At 56.6% G+C, this 21,950-nt stretch overlaps 1 protein-coding gene across 13 annotated transcripts in view; it reads right to left on the bottom strand.

The window, feature by feature from the left end:
* UNC5B (unc-5 netrin receptor B) overlaps positions 1-21,950 on the bottom strand; it is an 84,701-nt gene that overhangs the window by 5,324 nt on the left and 57,427 nt on the right. For 4 of the 13 annotated variants that reach the window (XM_089897626.1, XM_089897629.1, XM_089897632.1 and 1 more), the window contains exons 2-13: positions 14,100-14,324; positions 9,526-9,705; positions 8,957-9,060; positions 7,439-7,619; positions 6,516-6,683; positions 5,576-5,740; positions 5,332-5,364; positions 3,187-3,381; positions 2,462-2,851; positions 1,745-1,832; positions 712-979; positions 350-583 (exon numbers count right to left, since the gene is read on the bottom strand). In XM_089897626.1, coding sequence (XP_089753752.1) covers positions 350-583; positions 712-979; positions 1,745-1,832; positions 2,462-2,851; positions 3,187-3,381; positions 5,332-5,364; positions 5,576-5,740; positions 6,516-6,683; positions 7,439-7,619; positions 8,957-9,060; positions 9,526-9,705; positions 14,100-14,324 — 2,231 coding nt within the window. The remainder of the gene's footprint in view (positions 1-349; positions 584-711; positions 980-1,744; positions 1,833-2,461; positions 2,852-3,186; positions 3,382-5,331; positions 5,365-5,575; positions 5,741-6,515; positions 6,684-7,438; positions 7,620-8,956; positions 9,061-9,525; positions 9,706-14,099; positions 14,325-21,950) is intronic. The other 9 variants (XM_089897623.1, XM_089897624.1, XM_022590807.3 and 6 more) reach the window with 9 other exon arrangements.

Raw genomic sequence — 21,950 nt, 5'->3', positions numbered from 1 at the left:
GAAGCCTTCTCAGACCCCCTCCCCAACAACCAGGACCTGCCAGCCCCTCCCAGGCTGATGTTCCCTTAGCCCCGCATCAGTGATCCCCTGGTCTGTCTCCCACCTCTAGCCCGCAGCTTGGTGAGGGCAGAACTGTGCCCAACTCATCTTTGTATCTCGAGGATCTGATGCGATTTCAATGTCTGAGAAACAAATGAATGACTGAATGAGGCTGATGGTGGCAGAGGGTGCCTGGCAGGTACCATGATCCTGGGGAGGGGGATACTGGAAGGTACCATGCAGCTGGCCGGCTGTGGGCGAGGTACCCGCAGCGTGCAGGCCCGTGTGGGTACCCATGGCCTGGCCTTACCTTCAGTGCTACGGGCGTGTCCTCCAGGCAGTAGACCCTGAGGCTGTACTCCAGAGAGGTGCAGAGGGCGGGGGCGAAGATGGCCAGCTGGAGCCGCTTGACTGCCAAGCGGGAGTAGGACTCACCCGTGAAGACGTAGGTGCCCAGCTGGTCCAACAGGATGTGGCAGGACCTGGCCTCCAGCTGGCAGTAGCAGGGGGTGTTAAGGGTCTCCTCATCCAGGGTGACCACCTCCTGCAGGGTGACAGTGGAGGTGAGGTGGCTGTACCAGCCAAGGCCCTGGAGAGGGTCCAACCAGGTTAGGCCAGGAGGAAGGGGGAAGGTTGGGTTAGGGGACCGGCCCCCGGGCCTTGGCTCCTCACCTCCCAGTGGCCCTGGTGGGCCTGGGTCTTGAGCTGGAAGATCCAGTCACCAGCACTGACTTCAGCGCAGTGTGGCACCGTGAGGATGACGGGGCGGCACAGCAGGAGGCCCGTGGGCCCGCAGGTCACCGAAGGGCTCAATACTGTCTGGGTCCCTTCCGAAAGCGGGCTGGGGTGGGATGGAGGGCAGGAGGGAGGCAGTGAGGGAGCGGTGCTGGCCTCCCGGCTCTGCCCCAGCTCCTGGAATGGGAGAAGGCAGGATTGCGCCCTGGGGGCTCCCAGAGGCCACGGGTTAAAGAAGAATGGCACCGGCCTTGAGATCGTTTCTAAATTTTTGCTATTACTCCGCAATATTCTCATAGCCAAATCTTTGCTCCCATTTTCAAAGGTTCTGCACTCCAGGGATGTTGTGGATAGGTGCTGCTAAAGTGCCCTCTAGAAAGCTGGTACCCATCCACGCTCCCACCGACGCACCTTGGGAGGGCTGTGTTCCCATTCTCTCACCAGTATGAAGGTATTATTATATCTGAAAATAGCTTTGCAAGCTGATGAAGTAAAAAAACTTCCAGTATCTTATGGCTGTCTGAATGACTGTTTCTTTGACTACAAATTAGGTCAAACATTTTCTCATAACCTATTGGACGCTGTGTGTGTGTGTGTGTGTGTGTGTGTGTATAAGAGAGAGTGTGTGTGAATCACTTGTTCATATCCTTTGTCCATTTTTGTACTGAGATGTTCAGTTTTTCTTATTGGTCTCCCAAACCTCTTTACATAGTGAGGATAGTAGCCCTTTGTCATATTGTAGCCAGCTGGTTAACTGGCTTTCAGTTTTATGATTTGTTGTGCTGGTTTTGCATGGTTTAAATGTGAACATAATAAGATCTAGCAATGTCTTCCTTGGAGAACTACCTCTGGCCTTAGGATCGGACTTAGAAGGGGAGATGGTGACATTTGAGCCCAAGGTGGGCAAGCAGCAGGGAGAGAGAGGCCGAGGAGGGGGCAGCTGGGCCGGGGCTGGGGTCTCTATACTCACAAGGTGTTTTCTGCCTTGTTGATGAGGAGGTACATCTCGTAGAACTTGCCCTGGGGAATGGCTCCATTGGGCACCAGCAGGCTGACCCCTAGGGGGAGAGGGAGGTCAGTAGGGAGGGGCTGGAGGGAGTCCAGGAGCTTATAACAGGGGATGGGGCGTTGGCCCCCATCTTGGAGCAGGGAGAGAAAGACATCTGAGCTCCTGGTGGTCACCAGCAAGGAGTGGGGAGAGGGGACTGGGTGCAGGGAAAGGCCAGGTCACTGACTGCAGAGGGGCTGTCAAGTAGCACAGGGGCCACTGGCATTGCGATGGGGTGTAGAGATGGGGCAAAGACCTGGAGTCTGAAGGTGCAGTGCCAGCCCCAGCCTAGCTCAGTGTATGATGCTGGGAAACTGTCAACTGCTGGTTTTGCAACCTGAGCTGGGCAGCCCTGCCTTTTCAACAGCACTCTGTAGGTTTGTTGACTACATCGGGGTATACTTTCCCACTCACCAGATGGTGAAACTGAGGTTTAGAGAGTTCCCCTGCCCTTGTGAGGCAGAGGCAGGCCTGGACTCCAGGTCTTCTATTTTATAATCACTTCTTCCCCTTGGGCCTCACTTTCCCCATCTGTGAAATGGGACCAGGGAAGCCCTATCTTCTGCTGGGTGAGTGTTGGGACTGTCTAGAGGGGACATGCTGAGGCCAGACTGATGGGTGAGCAGAGCAGGGACCCACCTGTGTCAGGGATGCTGAGCCTCCCGCCCAGGCAGCCAAAGGTGCCGCTGACACTGCTCCCCGGGTCACGGGGCATGCCCAGGAGCTGCTGGGAGCCGAGGCTGGCACTGCGCAGGTGCAGGAAGTGGGCGTCCCGGGCAAAATCACCAGGGTACGTGCCGGGTGGCAGGACTCCCAGCAGCTCAGCCCCGTCTGCCAGGCCTGGCCCAGAGCTGGTGGTGCTAGAGTTGTAGACCTTGATCTTGAGGTTGGGCAGGGAGTCCAGCAGGGGTGAGTTGGTCATTGGGATCTTGTCGACCGAGTCCTGCAGGGCGTACATGGGTCCGCGGTAGATGCCCGCACTGGCAGTGAGGTCCGGAGGCACAGATGGGTGCAGGAGCTGCGGGTTGTCTGCAGGGCCAGGGGCTGCAGTCAGACCAGCCGTGCCTCGCTGGCCCTGTCCCACTGTCTGCACCTGCCGGGACGCCTTCCTTTACAAAATCCTACCCAAACGTCCAGCTCTGAAAGGTTCCATTGCCACCTGCGGTAGGAAGCTTAGGGACTCACCACCTGGGTTACTTCTTCTTTCCTGCATCTCTGTAACCAAACTCATCCAGTGATCTTTAGAGAAAACTCTAGGAAAACCTCTTGAGGGAGTCAGGAGCCTCTGCTCTGGTCTGGCTGGCTGCCACACCCCCTGGGAACCCTGCCTGCACCCGCCACCCCAGGCGTTCCCAGGTCCTTACTGGGCCTCGCAGTCTTAAAGTTGACTGGGTGGAAGCCACCAGTGAGGGCGGCGGACGAGTCGGTGATGTCGGTGTCGAAGTCCCGGCAGTTGCGGCGGTACACGACCACCCCTACCACCACGAGGACAGTCACCACCACGAAGATGGACACCACAAGACCTGCGTACAGCGCCACATCCCCCGAGGACTCCAGAACTGCGGGGACAGGAGGGCTGAGTGAGGGCCAGGGGGCAGAGGCACTGGCCCTGAGGGAGCCAGAGATTCCCTTGGTCCCCGGGGAGAGGCAGGGCCTGGGACAGACTGGTGTTGTGCTAGGTTCTAATCTGAGCCCTGCCAGACAGGCTGGTGACCTCAAGCAAGCCTTGAACCTCTCTGAGCATCAGTCTCTATAAGTAAAATGGTCTAAATGTCCCTGCCCCCCTGCCCTGCTTCCCTCCCCGTGTGGCATGGAGAGGCAAAGGGACTCCTGGAGTTAACACTCCCGAGAGTTAACTCATTGCTCTCTGCCCAGGAGGTGATAAGGCGCCTGTGGCTCAGAGTCACAGGACCACTAAGTGTCCTCTCAGAGCTGGGATTAAGACCTAGCGCCTTACTAGCAGCCTGCAGCAATCTCTATAGAACCCAAGGCCCTGATTCCCAGAAATCTCTGCAAGTAGCCGCTCTGTGCTCACCTTCCATTTTGTGCTGAGGGCAGGAGGTGGGTGGGGGGGGGGAGGGATGGAGGGGGAACAGGACGAGGGGAATGAGATGCGTGGCAATGGGATGGAGAGGAGGGGAGCAGGTGGAAGGGAAGGAAGGGGCTCAGGGAGGCAACCCATGTCGACACTCCCTGCCCCCAGACAGGCTGCTGGGCTGGAGGAGGTCCAGCTCTGGGTGAGGGGCAGGGCAGGCTGCTGCTCAGCTAGAAGTAACTCCGCATAGCTAGGCGAGGAAGTGTCGGGGTCAAGAGGCAGGGTCCAAAGCAGGGCTGCCCAACAGAACTTTCTATGATGATGGCACATCCCGTGTCTGCACTGTCCCCCATGACAGCCACTAGCCACGGGTGGTTATTAAACAACTAAAATGCGGCTGGCTTGACTGAGGAAATGAGTTTTTAAATATATTTATTTTCAGCTAAGATAAATACAATTTTCAAGCCACACGTGGCTAGTGGCTACTACACTGGACAGCACAGCCTAGCCAAGACGGCTGCCCTTCCCCCTTGTTTCCTTTGGGAGCTCCGGGAAGCCCCTGTCCACTCCCTCTCCTCCCCAGGGACCCTCGGAGAGGAAGGCCCGCTTTCCTTCCTGGTGGAGGCCTGAGCTTCAGCAAGGTAGGGCAGGGCTCTCAGCCCTCATTTTTGCCTGCTTCTACCACCTCCTGGACCCCTATCTCTCCTCATCCTTGGGCTCCCCAGGAGAACTGCCGGAGAAGGTCCCCAGGGCTGGGCTCCCACCTCTCTGGGGGCTTCGCCTCATGACATCGTCACTAATCATGGGGGTCACTTGCCTGGTGATTTACAATATCTAATCAGTCACCAGTCTGGCCCCCCTGTGAGTTGCACTGAAGGCCTCATTACTGATTTGATGATTCCAGAATTATTTGGAAATTGTGGTTTAATTACCACACGCCAGTCTGCCCAAGCAGCTTTACTACAGCGGAGCATAGCCCCTGGGGGATGGATGATGAGCCCCCAGGGTCTGACGCAGAGCAGCGGGCATCCCAAGGACCTAGAAGGCTTCAGTTGGCTGCTGGGGGCACAGTGAGGGGCAGGTGTGGGCCTGCTTGCTGGCGCCCTCCCACAGAGGACAACCAAGGGGTGGGGCTCGGAGCACCAGCTCTGGCCAAATACTTAGGTTCGAATCCTGGCTGGATCCTTGGGTATGTCCCTTCTCTCTGAGAATCAGTTTCTCCTCCTATAACGGGAGGGGTCAGGATGGCATCCTAGGGCCTTTCTGTCAGCTGAGGGTCTGCCTGTCTGACTGTGATGAAGACCATGCCACATGCAGCGCCAGGTGCTGGGAATCCCGTGGAGGGCTGGTAGTGGGCACCTTCAGCTCTCCCTGCCCCTCACCTTGCCCTGCACCCCACCCCCTGGAAAAGCCAGCTGAGGAAAACCAGGGATCCCCCCCAGAGGAAAGAGAACAGCCATGAAATGGGACTTACGGTGGCTTTTGGGGTCACTTAGAGTTTTCTTATCTGTTGAGGGAAATAAAGGGAAAGACAATGACACAGACGGCAGGGAAAGGGTGGTAGAGGAGGTGACGGGGAGATGCGTGGATGAGATGACAGAGTAGCAGGTGGGCAGGGGCCCCAAGGGGCTGCTCCACTGCAGGCTGGGAGGTGGGGGCCAGGGGGCCCGTATCGGCTCCAGAGCCCCCACCCTGGGCCCTGCCTTCCAAGGACTCACTCTGCACGCACAGCCCGTCGGTGCAATTCTTGGAGTCAAGCACGGTCCCGCTGCAGTCCCGGCCTCCGTTCTGGGGAGGGGGCGCCATGCACTCGCGGCTGCGCCAGTGCGCACACTCGGTGCTACAGGCCGACCACTTGCTCCACTCTGTCCACGCGCCATCGACTGTGGGGACACAGCACGTGGTGCATGGGGACACATGCATGCATAGAATGCACACACAGTTATGTGTGCACAACACAGCAGTGCATGCACACACACACACACACACACACACACACAGTGCAGCAGGGAAAGAGGAACCCAAGACACACGCATGCCATCCAGAGAAATCCATGCCTCATGCCAGCGCAGAGACGGGAGCACCAGGTGGGTGAAGACAGCCCAAATAGACACATAAGGTCACTGACGCAGATACAGTCCAGGGCACAAGTGTACACACAGAGGCACAAACCCAGGGTGAAAAACACCACATCAGTCACAAAACATGTCACCAAAGAGAGAACACAGACCAACCGATGGGGCCAGAGAGTAACACAGAAAAAAGAGAGGACTGCAGGGTCAGCGGCCAGGTGTGTCTAGCAGTCAAGGGCAGGAGCACAGGCTCTCTGACCCCAGGAGCCTCTGGGGCCCCGGCCTGGGGGTTGACGCTGACAACCCTCGGCCTGGAGAGCAGACCGCCCACCCCTCAGACCACAGCTCAGAGCCTCTGCCTCTGTGTCTCCCGCAGCCCAGGGCAGAACAGGAGGTCAGCGGGCGTAGCATCCAGTCCAGCCTGGTGAGCCAGCTGGGGGGCCCGGGACAAGCACCTTCTGCCCTCACTCACCCCAACGGGGAGAGATGGGCTGTTCTGCCTGTCAGACACCAGAGCACAGAAGGCAGGGCTGGGGCTGGCATGGGGCTGGGCATGGGTGGACTGCCACCTGGCCGGTGGCCTCACCTGGGCACACAGTGGTGCAGGCAGTCTTCTGGAAGGCCTGGCCCTCACAGAAGGCACCTCCATTGAGTGGGGCGGGGTTGGTGCAGGTCCGTGTGCGCTTCTGCCAGCCTCGGCCACAGCGGTTGGAGCAGGGTGACCACTCGGCCCAGCTGGACCAGCCGCCGTTCACTGCAGGGGTAGCAGTTGTCAGCAGGTTGGCATGGCTCTTCGCCCCGTGGGGCCCCCAAACCCCATCCTCCAGCCATGATGAGGCGCCTCTGCTGAGGCCTGGCCCTTCCTAGTTGGACTCCTCCTGCCTCCAGGGCTGTGGACTCAGATACCAGCAGGCAGACCTGGGCTGCATCTGTCAGCACCAGAGGCAACCCAGGAGGTCACTGTCTATTCCCCGCCCCATTGTACAATGGCAAACAAAGGTCCAGAGAGGGCTGACACTTACACAAGGTCTCCCTGTGAGTAATGGGGAGCTTGGAACTGGAACCCAGTACAGGGCTCTTTCTACAACACTCATTGCAGCCATGGCTCTGGCCCTCCCACCCAAGGGGACAGCAAGGAACAGATGACCGGCCTGAGCAGTAGTCCGTAACTGCTAGAACAACAGGCTCAGGGATGGGGATACCGACTGGGCCCTGCCTTAGCCCTGACTCTCAGAGAACTGGGTTTTCCCCTTCAGGGATAAGCAAAGGGCCTGAGAAGGGGCAAGTGCTCCTGGTTGGGGACCCAGGAGTCCCTGACTTCACCACTGGCTTTGCTGTGTGACCTGGCGAAGGCACCTCCCCTCTCTGGGCCTCCTCTTCCTCCCCACCCGTTCACCAAGGTCCTGCTGGCTTCCGGGTAGGGAAGGGTCAGCCGTATAGCCCCAGGCTCTCCCCCTCCCTCGGCTGTGTCCTCCCCCGCACCCCCACCCAGCCCACTCTGGGCCGCACCGTAGACAATGATGGTGGCGGTGGTGCTGCGGCGCTTGGCCACGATGTTCTTGGCCACGCAGGTGTAGTTGGCCGTATCCGACAGGCGAGCCTGGCGGAGGATGAGGTTGTGGTCGATGGTGAGCAGGAAGTTGGTGTCCTGGGTGGGGTCGATGACGTCCTCGTTCTTGAGCCATTCCACCTGCAGGGGCACGGTCGCAGCTGTGAGGGCCCAGGGCCCGATCCCCTGCACCCCCAGGAGTGGGCCCTCTCTTGGGGGGAAGGGAGGCCTGACCATAAACAGGACGGCAGTCCTAGCCATGTCCACCCATGGTGGTGACACAGGGGGCAGGGCCTCCGCGGGCCAGGCACTGTGCTGGACACTACAGGACACAGTGGTTAAGGTGACCACCCACCAGCTGAGTGGCCTTGGGAAGGGACTTCCGCTTGGCCTCAGTTTCATCAACTGTAAGATATTTAATAGCACTACCCATAGGGCTACTGTGGGGATGAAATGAACCAGCATATGGAAAGTGTGGAGGCCGTGCCTGGCTCACGGTAGGTACTGGTACTAAATAAGAACATGTCTTCCTCATTAACTCCGCAAACCGACTCCCTGAGCCAGGGTGAGAGGCCTGGCAGGTGATTAAAAACATGGTCCCTGGTCTGGCAGACCTGGGTGTGCAAATGCCAGCTCTGCCACTCACTAGCTGGCTCACCCTGGGTGACCGCTTCACCTGTCCCAGTGCTGTGTTCCCAGCCATAAGATGGGACGACAATATCCACCTTGAAGGGCTGCTACGAGGACCAGCGTGCCGAGTGCCTGGCACATGTAGCAGCCACGAGGGGTAGCTATTACAGAAGGTGTCTGTCTGAGCTCATTTCCAGATGGGGGCCGGGGCTGGGGGGAAGCTAAGTGATTAGAGCCAAGGTTCTGAGCTGGAAGCCCAGGGTTCCATCTTCCCCAATCCTGTTCTACTGAGGTCCCTGGCAACAAAGCTGAGATGTTTCCCCATGCCTTGCTCTGACTAGAGGACCACGAGTGCGGGCAGCGGGAGAGAGGAAGCAGGCCTGGAACACAAGCAGGGCAGTAAGAGGACACAAGCAGGGCATCACCCACGGATGCACAGGCCATGTGGTGTAGGAAGGGGTGATCAGCTTGTGGGCTGAGTTTGTGCTCAGATGCACGTATTATGATACACATAAAGCTGGGGCCTTGGGTTCTGGGTGGGGTGGGGGAAAATGGTGTATATGGCCACTTCTCTTGCAGGAGACTGAGCCTGGGGTCAACCCAAGGAGCCCTGGGGGTTCCTGCCCCAGCTCTGCCCCATCCTGTGGGGTTATGCCTATGGAGGGCCCAGCTGGGGTCTGGCATGCGCCGAGTTCTACAGAGGTTGCAGTTCCCTTCTCTGTCTCTAGCCTTGACAGCCCCATCTGTGAAATGCGAGGGCTCTGGAAGGCTGAGGCATTGTGGCTGGTGGTAAATACCATGCCTGGCTGGCCTCTGCCATGCCCAAAGTCCCCCATATCCCCACTCACCTCAGCCACAGGCACCCCCTCTGGTGGGCGGCATTGCAGGAGAACTTCGTGGTCCAGGGGCACTTCCTTGCCCAGAGGCTCCTGATCGAAGTTCTTGCGCAGGTCTGGGAGAAGGAAGGAAAAGTGTTCCAAGGCACAGTCAGGCGGTGCAGGGAGGAGGCCAGTCAGGCAGAGCTGGATCCTGAAGGGCCCCATTCTAGCCACTAGGTGGCAGTGCACACCAAGGGAATGTTCACGGGGACACCTGGCCTTTACCTGGAGAACTTCTTCTCCAAGATGGGGGCCTCAGCCGGTGGACTCGGGGGAACAAGCTTCCCTCCCTGACGCTGAGATCCTATGCACATGGTGGCCGGGGATGGTGAGGAAGCTGGCAGCTTCCTTATATAAAAGTAGGCAAAAAAGGGCCGTTGGAAATCCTGGGGCCAAAGGTGTCACAGGTTCTGGGTCATGGAGCCTTCTGAGCTGGCATCCCTGTGCCCTGATGTCTGTGTGTGAAATTCTCTCTCCAGGATCCACAGGGAAGGGGAAAGGGCCCAGGAGAATGGGGTGAGGGTGTCAGGGTGGCATACATGCAATGCGGACATAGGCCCGGCGACTCTTGGTGGTGCCTGCAGAGCTCCAGGCCACGCACTGGCACCAGTAATCTTCCAGCCCAAACAGCTCCTCCACCTGCTGCCGCGACACCTCGATCTGCACCTCTCGCACCTGCAGGCCTGGGAGGAGGAGAGAGACGCCATCAGGGGGCAGGTCTGAGGACAGAAGACACCAGACATGGGACCATAGTATCTCTCTCCTTTCCAACCCACTGAGTCCTGTGGGCTCCTCTCCCAAGTGCCTCACATTTCCATTTTTCTCATCTCATCTGCCTCGAGCCTGGCCCAAGCCACCACTGCAGCTCACATGGAAACTCAGTGTCTAACCCAAGCCCGCTGCCCCCATTAAATCGACTTTCCACCCTGCAGATAGCTCTTCAAAAGGCACAAATGGCATGTCATTCCTCTGCTATGTCTCCAGTCATCCCAGTGTAAAGACCCAGACCTTCCACGTGGCCTCCTGGCCCTGCACGATCTACCCACTGCAGCCTCACTGGGTGTCTTCCAGGCCCTCATGTTTTCCTGGCCTCTCTAGCCACAGGGCCTTTGCACATCCAGCCCCCTGCCTGGAACTCTCTTCTGTCCTTTCTGTGTCCAGTGAACTCCCAGTCACTGTCAGCTTTGGGCTGGGCCTCACTTCAAAAGGAAGCCCCCTGATGCTGGCCCACCCCCACCAGCTGTCAAAGTACCGCTCAGCACTCCCACCACTGCACTGGACATTGGTCTGTGCAGTTATCATTCCCCACCAGGCCTGATTCCCTCATGGCACTGACCATTACCTGGAACTGTACTATTTATTGACGTGTTCATGTGTTAACTGTATCTCCTGCAGGAGAATGAGGTGGGGCTTTGCCCTGTTCACTGCTGTGGCCCAGGGCCTGGCACAGACAATGGGCTCAACAAATATGAGGCAAGCATGTGGCCTCTCTCTGGTCATGGCTCAGGAGCCTGTGGGGCTGGAGTTGAGGGAAGGCCCCTCTTCCTGGGAACCCCTAACCTCTCAGTGACTCCCTGCTAGGGCCCAAGGGCCTCCCTGAATGACTGGATCCACCAGCCCACAGAGAAGGAATCACTCAGTCTTTGCCAATCCTCCCTTGACAAAACCCTCTACGTTCAGGAAAGGGATGAACCCTCCTGGATGAGTGCACCCATCCGAAGCTCCTCCCCAAAGCTTGTGGGAGAACTGTAAGGCCTCCTCCACCAGGAAGCCCTCCCTGACTACCCCCTTGGTCTCGGAATTCCTAAAGCTATTCCTCCTCGCCATCATGTATCTGAGCTCATCTTCTCATGGTTGCTTGTGGGTTCTGATAAGCCCCTCAAAGGCGGGACTGTTGAGTGTACACACTGTAGTCCTGTGGCATGGTGGTTAGGTGGAGGGCTGGACTGCTTCTTGACAGGTTTGAATTCTGGCCCTACCTTCACTCCCCAACTGTGTGACCTTCGCTAAGTTACGTAGCCTCTTTGAGCCTTGGTTCCTTCATCAGAGTAAAACACTCAGGGTAAATTCTAAATGAATCATGGCAATTACAGCACCCAGCCCAGGCTGGACACAAATCTAATCTGGCAGCTCATCTGGATCTCATCCAGCCCCTTCCTTTTTCATCTGGAGAAACTGAGGCTTGGAGAGGGTAGGTGGCAGGCCCAAAGTCCCAGAGCAAGTTGCCAGCAGAGCTGAGATCAGCTATCTGGCATCCTGCCCCAGTTAGAGCTCTGCCCAGTAATGAATGACAGCTCTCTGGACCTCTCCCAGTGAAATCATTGCCTTAACTCTCCTGCATCCTGAGGGAGGGGGGCCCTTGCACTGGGAGCCCAGACAGTGAGGAACCCCTCCTGATGGCCAGGGATTGAAATTGGAGGGGGCTGGTGTTTGCTGTGGGTGGAACACCAGGAGGGAAGAGGCTTCTTGGGGGACAGGGGCCCTGCCTGCTGCCAGTGGCTACCTGGACTGCTTGCTCTACAAGCGACGCTGCATGGCCCGGGGCAGGAGAGTGGGGCCCTGGCCTTTATTCACCAGGCTGGGAGCCTGGAGGAGTGGCCCCTCTCAAGGGGGTCATCCATCCAGAATGTTTCAGGAGCACCCAACAGCTGGACAGATAAACTACCACCCAGCAGGACTTGACACTGTGGCAATGGTCACCAGCAGGCAAAGAGGACAGGGGCCTTTGGTCCCCCAGACTTGGGTCCCAGACTAGGTGTCCCCCTCAGCACGATGGCCAGTGGCAGGCAGTGCCTGGACCAGGACACCCAGAGTTGGGCTGCCTGCCTTGACCTGGCATGAGCTAGTGGGTAGGCTCATCCCACCTGTTTTGGCCCCCAGCCTGTTTTCAAGGCTTCAGAGAGTGCCAGGGAGGGCTAGGGGTGGAGAGAAGGAGGAACCAGCCACACTGCTGCCAAGGGTGTGGCCTGCTGGACCACTGTCCATTCTTTGTAGCTAATGGGGACAACAGTGTCTTGATTTCTAGGGCTGGCAGGACTTGTGTGCCTGGTAGCAGGGGAGTAAGAGCCACCCTGTTACTAATAATCACAGGGTCTGTGAGGGGCCCTAGCAGGATACACTGTCCCCTTGCTCTGCAGGGCCAGAGGGGCTCAGGGGGACAGAGAAGAAAGAATAGGTTTCAAGAGGAAAGAAGCCAACAAAAACGCAGAAAGAAGATGGAGGAAACAGGTGTTTATTGAGCACCTGCTGGGTCCTGGCACTGTGCTCAACGCTGTACAGGTACCACCTTGTTCCATCCTCACCAAGACCTGTTAATATCCCAGTTTACCACGAGAGAAACTGGGGCTCAGAGAGGTTGAGTGACTTCCTCAGGGTCACACAGCCAGAGCATGGGGGCTGGGATATGGTTTTTTTTTCCTTTTAAAAGTTTCTTTTTTGGAGAATTCTCTGGTGGTCCAGTGGTTAGGACTCCATGCTTTCACTGCCGAGGGCGCAGGTTCAATCCCTGGTTGGGGAACTAAGATCCCACAAGCCGTGCGGTGTGGCCAAAAAAAAGGAAAAAAAATCAGATAAAAAGTCCTTTTCTTGGGACTTCCCTGGTGGTCCAGTGGTTAAGAATCTGTCTTGCAATGCAGGGGACGCAGGTTTGATCCCTGGTCAGGGAACTGAGATCCCACATGCCACGGTGCAACTAAGCCCGTGCACCACAACCAGAGAGAAGCCCGCGCACGGCAACGAAGAGCCCGCACACTGCATCCAAGACCCGATGCAGCCAAAAATAAATAAATAAAATATTTTTTTAAATCGTTTATTTTTAGATTTTGAGTGAGAATGAGACTCCGACTCTAACTTTTAAAATTCTTGGAATTCTTTAAAATTTTTGGTAAAATATACATAACCTACAACGTACCATTTTAACCAATTTTTAGGGTACAGCGTTGAATGACATTAAATACATTCTGGGGTATGATTTTAAGCCTGAGTGGTTCTGAAATCTGTCAGCTTTTCACAGAAAAATAGAAGTTGAAGGAGGAAGAAAGAAGGAGAGAGAGTGAAAGAGAGTATGTCAGGGGAGAGACACAAGAATGAGACTGAGGCAGAGAAAGAGAGAAACATAAGGGAATAAAGACACAAAAGGAGACAAAAGGAGACGGGGATGAGAAGGGAGAAGCAGGAGAGACAGAAGGAAAGAAGAGAGGGCTGAAAAAGGAGGAGAAAGAAAAGGTCAGGGAAGAGATGGTAAAAATGAAATCAAAGCCAAGGCAGGCCCTGGGGCAAAGGACCCACCCCAAGCCTGGGGTTGGTTGGGGCTGCCCAAAGCCGGCCGTCCGCAGGTGACCCGCAGTGGGTGGCCCCCCTTCCTGGCTTGAGTCGGGGAAAGGATTTCCAACCCCGAAGCTCCTGTACTGTAAACAGGGGCTGGGCTCTGGGAGATGTGAGGAGCCCCAGGCTCTGCCTCCTGCCTGGGGTGGGGGTTGCCCGGGGTCCTGCATACATCCCATGCTTCCTCCTAGTTTCCCACGCTTCTGCCACTCTCCTCTCCTGCAGGACTTGGGCTGCATCCTAGCACCACCTCTATGATTATTTACTTAATACTACAGGCCTTTTTTAAAAAACCGAAGCCAACTGATTTCTATGAAGGAAGCGTTGCATCATTATTGTGAACAAAAACAGTATCACTTCTCACCAACACAGAGGACCTGTGAAACTAGCGATGGTCTAGAATTCTGGTTGGGTGTTGGGGGCAGGGCTGCAAGACAGAGCCGGCTCCTCTTCCTTAAACAGGGAGCACAGCAGGTGCTGGGGGAGCGGGGAAGAACCTTGTCCTCGACTGGACCTGCTCTCTGATGTAAGCAGAGGATGGAAGGTAACTGGAAAAGGGAGCCCACTCTCAGCAAGGGGTTCGGTGCTGTTTCACCTGGTCACCCAGTCAGACAGGGCAAGCGGCCAAGCCTTGGGGAAATACTGGTCCAGGGTGAACCTCAGAGGGGACACGGAGGCCCGGGGTTGCCGTGGCTGTATGAGGTCTCACACGGAGCCAGGGTGGAGCCAGGCCCAGGACCCTCTGGGCCTGGGGTGACCTGGGGGTGCCCGGCAAGTGGGGTGGGCTCACCGGTGGCCTCGTCCAGGCTCTCCTGCGTGACGTGGTCGTTCTGGCTGACCCACTCGCCGTTGCACTTGAAGTAGATCTGCGTGGCGGGGAAGGCACGGCAGCGCAGCTCCACCGGCTTGTTCTTCACGATGTAGGCGTCCTGTGGCTCCCGCAGGAAGTGGGGCAGCGGCTCTGCCGGCGCCGACGGGAAGGAGTCTGGGAGCACCTCGCTGCCAGAATCAGTGCCTGCAGAGGGTGGAGGGTGGGAGGGCTCCGTGAGGCCACAGGCTGGGAGGCCCGGGTCCCCTCCATCCCCTGGGGGCCGTGGCAGAGAGAGGAGGCCAGGGGAGGAGGAGGGCTAGGCAGTTGGAGGAGACCTGCTGGGACGTCCTCTGTGGCCTGGGCGAGGTCTGACACTCCTGTGGCCTCGGTTTTCCCACTGTGACCTGCTTTTAAGAGGCTGTGTTTTGGAGCCAGTCCCAGCCCTGTGATGCTGTGTGATTCTACTTTTTTACAGATGGAGGAGTCAGGGTGGCCCAGGGAGGTGGGGGTGACCCGTCAGGGCAAGGACACCCCTCTCCAGCTCTCCCCACCGGCCGTCCCCGGCCTCCCTCCAGTTTCCCACGGCGATGCCGCAGTATGTGAAGAGCTGGAAATGGGCCTGAGGCTGGAGCTCAAACCAGGCCGGCTCTGCCCCGAAGCCACAGCTGCCCTGTGCAGCCCCAGCCAGCCAGGCTGATGGAGGCAGGGAGACAAGTCAGGGCCCACAGGGGCGAGGGTGGGCTGAGGTGGGGTGGCAGCAGCAGGCCTGGGCTCCCTGGTGCTTGTTCCCAGAGTGCTGCCTCCTCCAGGAAGCCCACGGCAGGCAGCAGCATGCAGGGGAGACCACCTTCCCTGTAGCCTCCCCCCAGACCTTCCCTTCCTCTGGTCTGTGGCTCTGATCCACCCCCTTAGCATTTCCCACTTCAGCCAAATCCACACCCTCGGCCCTATGGATGAGGACGCTCGGGAGGCTGGGAAGGCAGTGAGGCTGTGCAGGCGGCCATCTCCTCCCGCAAAGGGGCCAGATGGAAACCGGCCGGCTCCCTGGAAAGAACAGCATCTCGGGAGGTGAGACAAACAGGAAGGGAGAGGGGCCTGGCCACCACCAGTGTGGGGAGGGAGGGAAACCAGGCTGGGCCAGGCTACTGGTTTACAATCCACGTAGGAAAATTGACTTTCCAATGCCAAGCCCTAAACAATCAGGTGGCTGGGGACAAGCGGCAGGGGGCTTGTCCTCCTCTGCTAACTGCTCCCGAGGAAATAACGAATTAAGCTGCAGGGGTGCATGTGTCTGCCCAGCCCCTCGCCAGCCTGTGCAGTCCTGTCACTGTCCCAGAGCTCCAGTCCATCAAGTGGAGCTGGGGCCCCAGGAGGCCACAGGAATCTCAGGTATGGGGAGTCCCCCTTTGGGCAGAGGGGCCAAAGGGACACATGGTTCTTCAAGAGCAGAATGCTCACTTCAAGAGCAGAATGAACAAAATGTGCCTAACATGCTTTATCAGTGTCATCTCCTTGTGGATCACAGCTTCTGCTAAGACGGAGGCTCTGAGAAAATGCATGGGTTGTCACTGGCTCCAAGCTCTGGGCTGTGGGTGGGGTATGTGTGCGTGACCTGGGGGATCGAAGGGGAAGCCAGCAAGAAAAAGGATGAATCCAGCATGTTCCCTGTGACCCATGGAGAGCCCTTAACTCCAACCTCATTACTTTGTCTCTGAAGAGGGAAGGGAAGTGAGCACTCCTCCTCTCTCTGGGATCTTTTGAGGATCATATGAGATAAACATGCACGAGCGCCTAGGAGGAGCCTAGGTACAAACTGCCGCATCAAAAGAGCAACTAATGCTTCCCTGGAATTAACTGCTATGTTTCCATTTACATAGTTAACTTACCTAATTCTTGCAACAACTTTGTAAGGTATATTATATTGGTCCCCAGTTTACTGATGGGGAAGCTGAGGCTCAGAGCAGTTAAGCAACTTGCCCAAGGTCACACAGCTGGCCAGAGGCAGAACCAAGGTTTGAACCCAAGAAACCAGACTTCAGTGTTGCCCGGGGCTCCACACTGCCTATCTTTGGAGCAGCTCCATAACACTGTGGGTGTCCCCATACCTGAGATTCCTAATAGACCCTGACACTGGCCGGGTGTCTGCAGTTATGGGGGCTCTCTCATCAAAGGGCCAGCAAGGCCAGGACTGTTTTTTGTGTTTCAAAGCTTGGGAAATTGAAGTCCATCAAAGTGACGCAAGGTCGCCTGGTTAGTGGGCATCTAAACTAAGAAAAGCACCGAGGATTCCCGAGGCAAGGCCAGGGCTCCCAAACACCTGCTTTCCTCTGCCAGACAGGGAGACACCTTCTCTGTAGGTAAACTGGCAGCCCCTAGGGTCTGGGAATGTGGGCAGTTGATGGCGAGATGACACAGTGCCCAGGGGGCTGGACATGGGTCTCCCGGTGGCCTGAGAGCTGCTCACTGTGGCCCTCCCGCCAGGCGGGCAGTTCTAGGGAGAGCAGGGTGCAGCCAAGAGGACTCCAGGCCCACCTCCCACCACCAGCATCCCTGCTTCAGTCTCAGGCCTGAGGAGTGTAGGGCAGGGCTCAGGCTTCAGACTCAGACACCCCAGGGTCTGAACCAGTCCTGACTGGCCTCAGGCACCTCATCTGTGAAATAGGGGGACTGGACCCCCCTCTGGGGATGGTGGCCATGAGAGCAGGTATATGGGAACCCACGGATGCAGCTGCAGGCTTGCCCTACCTTCTAACCACACAGCCTCCAGGTGACGGCCGCCTTGGCTCTCTGTGGCACTGCGGGCTGCATTTATGACTTTGTTTCATGACCCTAATGTGGCTCATTTACAAAGCAGGCGGAGACTCGACTGAGGAAAGTCAACATTAGACATCCATTAGGGCAGCAGGCCTGAGTCTGGCGGCCCCGTGCCCCACCCTGCCACCCCACCCCTCCTCTCAGCCCTGGCACGAAGACTCAGCCCTGGTCTTGGCAAGAGGATGGCTGGGCATCCTCATCACTGCCTCCCTGTCATTCAGGGCAGTGCTGGGTGGCTCTCTACGCAGCCACTGCCCGCTTTCCCACATCCCCATCCCTCAGATGTCCTGCAGGAAACAAGGAAGCAGCAGCAAGGGCCGACCTGAGATTCCTCCCCACAGGGACCACCATGGACTACGTGCTGGCCGGCACACAGTAGGTGCTCAGTGAACACAAATTAAAGGTGTGTGGGAGGTGCTGCCAGGGCCTGGGTAGTGACTGAGTTGGGCCCCTGTCCTGACCAGTGGACATGTCCCCTCCTCCTTGGCCCTGGCTTGGGCCTTAGCGGCTGAGGAAGGTTCTTCAGGTGTCCTGGAGGGGGGACACCTGAGCCTTCCCTCTCCAGCTTGGAGGAGGAAGAATCATGAAGTTGGGGGTTCCTGGGTGCTCCCTCTGCCAGAGGCCTTCAGAGGGTGATTTTATATTAACTCACTGAGCCCTGCGGCAATCCTTGACAGAGCTTCCCAAACTTTTTTGGTCTTTAATGTCTTGGTAATTTTTACCCAGTAATTTTACCCCACGGCCAAAAGAAATTCCTAGTGGTTTTGTTTATTAAGTAGTTAGATCCAACCAGCTTACGTGTTTGTGGGTGTGTGTGTGTATATCCTAACAACTTAGTATCCATTGGAAAAAAAAATACACGTAAATTGAAAGAAAGGTAATATTTGTATTACATTCCTATATAGCCACAATGACTTATAATGGGGATGTCTTGGAATCATAGGAGACATTGCTGCCCTCACAGTTTGTCTCAGAGTACTCCCAAATGCCAAATTCCCAGCTTTGCAAAGGTATGGTGGCATCTAAAGGAAAGAAGTGTGTGTGACGCTGGAATTGTAAGCTATGTTGAGCTAGTAGTTATTGTGGTATCTGGCAGCTGTCCAGTATTGCTGTGTTTCCATGGAGATTAAAAATATCCCACAGCACCCCCTGTAGCATTCTAGAGTGCCTGGGCACACAGGTTGGGAACCACATCCCTTTGGGAACCACATCTCTATAAGTTAGGTACTATTATTAACCTCATACTACAGATGAGGAAACTGAGACCAAGAGAGTTTAAGTAGCTGATACAGGGCTATAAAGCTAGTATGTAGCAGAGCTGGGGAGCGCATCCAGACAGGTAGACACCTGAATCTGACTTCTGAACTGGGAATTATTTGCCAGATGTTTCAAATAGTTCACCTAATTTACTCCTCACAACCCCCAAGGTGAGCATTATCTTCCCATGTTACAGATGAAGACATGGGGCATCAAGGGACTTGCCTGAGGTCACCTGATCAGCGGGAGGAAGCCAGGCTTGGAGCCGTATCCCTCGGTCACCTGTCTCCCTGGCTTCACTACTGCTCTCCCCACTGCCCCATCTTCACAGAGGAGAATAAAACACCGAGGAAGAGGTCCCCCAGGAGGAGGAGTCTTTGCCACCGCCAGGCCAGATATGAATTTCCCCCTGGTGGGAAAATGGCCCACATAAAGTGTGGTTTTCCAATGGCAGAATTCATTTGAACCTATAGTTGCAAAAATGCAACCTGCCTTTACAGCTGCATACACGAATGGCCTAGCTAATCCAAAATGAAGGTATGAAAGAGAACGCATCCCTGCACAGATGTAACCAAAGATGGTCAAACATAGGAAGAGAACCACTGAAGTCAGGAGCCCTGGGTTTTCACCCCAGCTGGGGACTGGCACTGCTGTGTGGCCTTCCTCTCAGGCCTCGGGGCCTCCATCTGTCAAATCGGGAAGTTGGTAGAGTCAATCTTTTGAGCCCCACTATGGTTCTCACACTTTGAGATTTGAAGATGCCTGATGGGGAATCTGTTAATGTAGGACAGGGCGCTGTTGGGTAAAGTTTTTCTGCACGAAGCGAATTTGCTTAAAGTGGGGTCACCTTTCTTGCCAGTGTTATTCCTGGTGCAAAGACCCAGCACCTACTGGCATCCTAATGCACAGCGTTGGGGGGAGGCTGGGAGGGCGGAGGAGGAACTATTTACTGTTGAGCTCTGCCAACCATGCCGCAGCCCACCCACCCCGGCCTCGGATGAAAATGACCACTAGAGTCTCTCTGGTGGGCACCATTCAAACCCTCGCTTCTCATTTACCTATTCCTGCCTGTATGGGGTGTGTTGTCCGCGGGGCTCACTTGGATGCACTGAATCACAGGGATAAAGGTTACTGCAAGGGCCATCTCGTACGACATCCCCCTGCCCATCAACTCCGTATCCAACTTTGACTCACATACCTCCAGGGATAGGGAGCTCACCACTGCCTTTCTCAGCCAGGCTCTCCTTTAGACAGATCTAACAGAAAAGCTTTCCTTACTTTCTGCTGAAATTTGCTGTCGGAGGCTCCAGCCATCGCTGTAATTTCAGCCTCTGAGGTTACACAAAACAGTGTGCTTCCTCTTCCCCACGACAGCGTCCCAGCCTCTGAAGGTTGCGGCGTGCCCCCCTGGCCGTCTAGCCTTTCTCTCAAATATTCACAAGACACCGTTTGGCATCTCCTCACCACCTGGCTTCCTCATGGGCAAGTTCCATTTTGCTCACAATCCGCTTAAAATGTAGGGAGGGGAGGTGACCAGGGCGGGGGTCTGCTGGCGCCTCCCTGCTTCTGGCAGCTCGAAGGCTGCTTGGCAGTTGTGGGTGGCTGCTTCTAGAAAGCAGGGAGCACATCACATGGTTCTTGGTGTCCCCCATGGGGTCCAGGACAGGGTACCTGTCCCCTGGGATGGGAGTGGAGCTTGCAAGACAGAGCCAGGAGTCTGAGCCCAGTCGCCACCCGACAGCAGGACCCGTGCCAGGCCACATGCTCCTTCCCAGGGGCTGGGGCTGGGCAGAGCCTAGTGTGGAGACACACCTGGCAGGTGGGAGGTCCTGATGGGGTGGAAGTCAAGGCCACGGGCTTATTTAAGACGTACCAGAATCTAAGCCACTAGAATAAGCAGAAGCCAGGGGCCTTGGAGATGAAGGAAGTGGGTTCAGGACAAAGGTAAACCATATTTCCCAGAACTACCCCTGAGAGGAGGGGGAGACTAAAACTACAGCGCTCAGACATCCCTGGATGGGAGACTGTCACTGGTTGCTAGCAGAGGCCAGAGGGGTTGTGCTTCCCTTATGGTGACCCTGAGCCTGGGGTCCAGACTGGACTGGCGCATGGTGGAATGGGCTGGCCTGAGAGCCAGCAGACCAGTTCAAATTCAAATCCTCACTCTGCCACTGAGACCTTGAGAGGGCCTCAGTTTCCCTATCTATGAAAAAGGGGCTAATAGGTACTGCCGTGTCAATTTTGAGGTGTTGCTGTGAAGGTCAGCTGAGAAAAAAGATGCAAATGTGCTCTGTTAACTGGGTAGAGCCCATGCCCCAGGGAGAGGCAAAGCTTCTCTGGCTGAGCCGTGTGTGGGGAGTCCTGAAACCCCGCACTGGCAGCCTCCTCGGCCTATAGACACCTGAGCCCCTGTAGGCCAGAAGCACAGCAAGTCGAGTGCAGAGGCACCCGGAGCCCTGTTCTACCAGCTCAGAGAGGGGAAGTGACCAATGCAACATCACACAGCAAACTAACAGCCAAGCTGGACCAGAGCCCCATTTCTGGTTCACGGCTGAGGCGGGAGACAGCACAGCATGGCATGGCTACGGGTAAAAGCTTGGGCTCTGTATTTTCCCATGCCTGGGATGGAAACTCACTACCATCCATCTCAGCCAGGTCCACCCCTGGCCACTAGGGCAGAGAGACCTCAGAGGCTGCAGTGGTCTAGTAGAGAAGGCTTCGATACCCCTGCCCCTTGGTTTCTGTCCCCAGGTGGGTGACAAGGCCAGGCCTGGGACACCCCCCACCCCGGGCTCAACTGCAGGGGGTGGGCATCTGTAGCTGAGCAGGGCTGGCTGGTGCGAGGCGGTGCCACACCGAGGAGCAGGCCTGGGAGGGGAGGATGGGGGGCAGGCGGGAGGTGAGGGAGAGAGAAACGCCCCACGCTGGGCACATTTATCATCCGTAATCACAGTCCAGCCCCTGGACACCGGCTAATTCTCGCCAGACTTGACCTCCCACTGCATGGAAAATCTCTTCCATTCACCGTGAGGTGGATGTGCTCAGTGGGGAGTGGGGAGAGAGCGGGGAGAGGAGCCCGCTTATTATTATGTTTTAAAAACACACAAACCCCACATGGAAGGACCCCTCCCTGGACACAAAGCCCTTCTTCCATCTGGCCCTGGCTTCTGGCGGCTGTGGAGTTCAGGCTGGGGCCCCCTCAGAGGTGGTTACAATGGCCGTTACTGATGACAAATGGGGGCTGGTGGGCTTGGGGGGCCTCCTTCCTAACAAAGGAGGCCCCTTGCACAGCCCTTTTCCCATACCCTCTGCAGACCTGCCCATGCCCATGACGTCACTTCCTCTGCTGGCCACAGGAAGTAGCCTCACCAAGATGGCCAGCTGGGGCAGGAGCCTGCATCCTGAAGGGGTGTCTGGCTGACGCTGAGAAATCTTTCCCCTGGAAGGACTTGGGACAAGTGAAGGATCTGATGTGAGGCTGGGGACAAGGCTCCAGGGCAGGTGCAGAGCCCTGGCATGAAGCCTGGGCTCCATTTTCTAGGGGCCACACTGCTTACAAAACAGAGAGAGGACACTACGGCTCCTGGGTCATTGGTCTATCCACAGACTCTCAGTGGTACTTGGGGAAGCTATATTCCCACGGGCCCAGACCCTCCCTTCAGACCCTTCCTCTGGCCACTGGGTTCCCTCGGCCTGGGCCTCGGTCCCTCTAGGGCCAATTTTTAGTTCCCCTTCTAAGTCCTAGTCACTGTGCCTGGA

The sequence above is a fragment of the Delphinapterus leucas genome, chromosome 16 (assembly GCF_059928025.1).
Source record: "Delphinapterus leucas isolate spDelLeu-1000000601 "Yukka" chromosome 16, BTC_Dleu_Yukka2, whole genome shotgun sequence".
Lineage (NCBI taxonomy): Eukaryota > Metazoa > Chordata > Mammalia > Artiodactyla > Monodontidae > Delphinapterus > Delphinapterus leucas.
The sequence above is the reverse complement of the archived record's forward strand: the minus strand, read 5'-3'. Positions and strand labels throughout refer to the sequence as shown.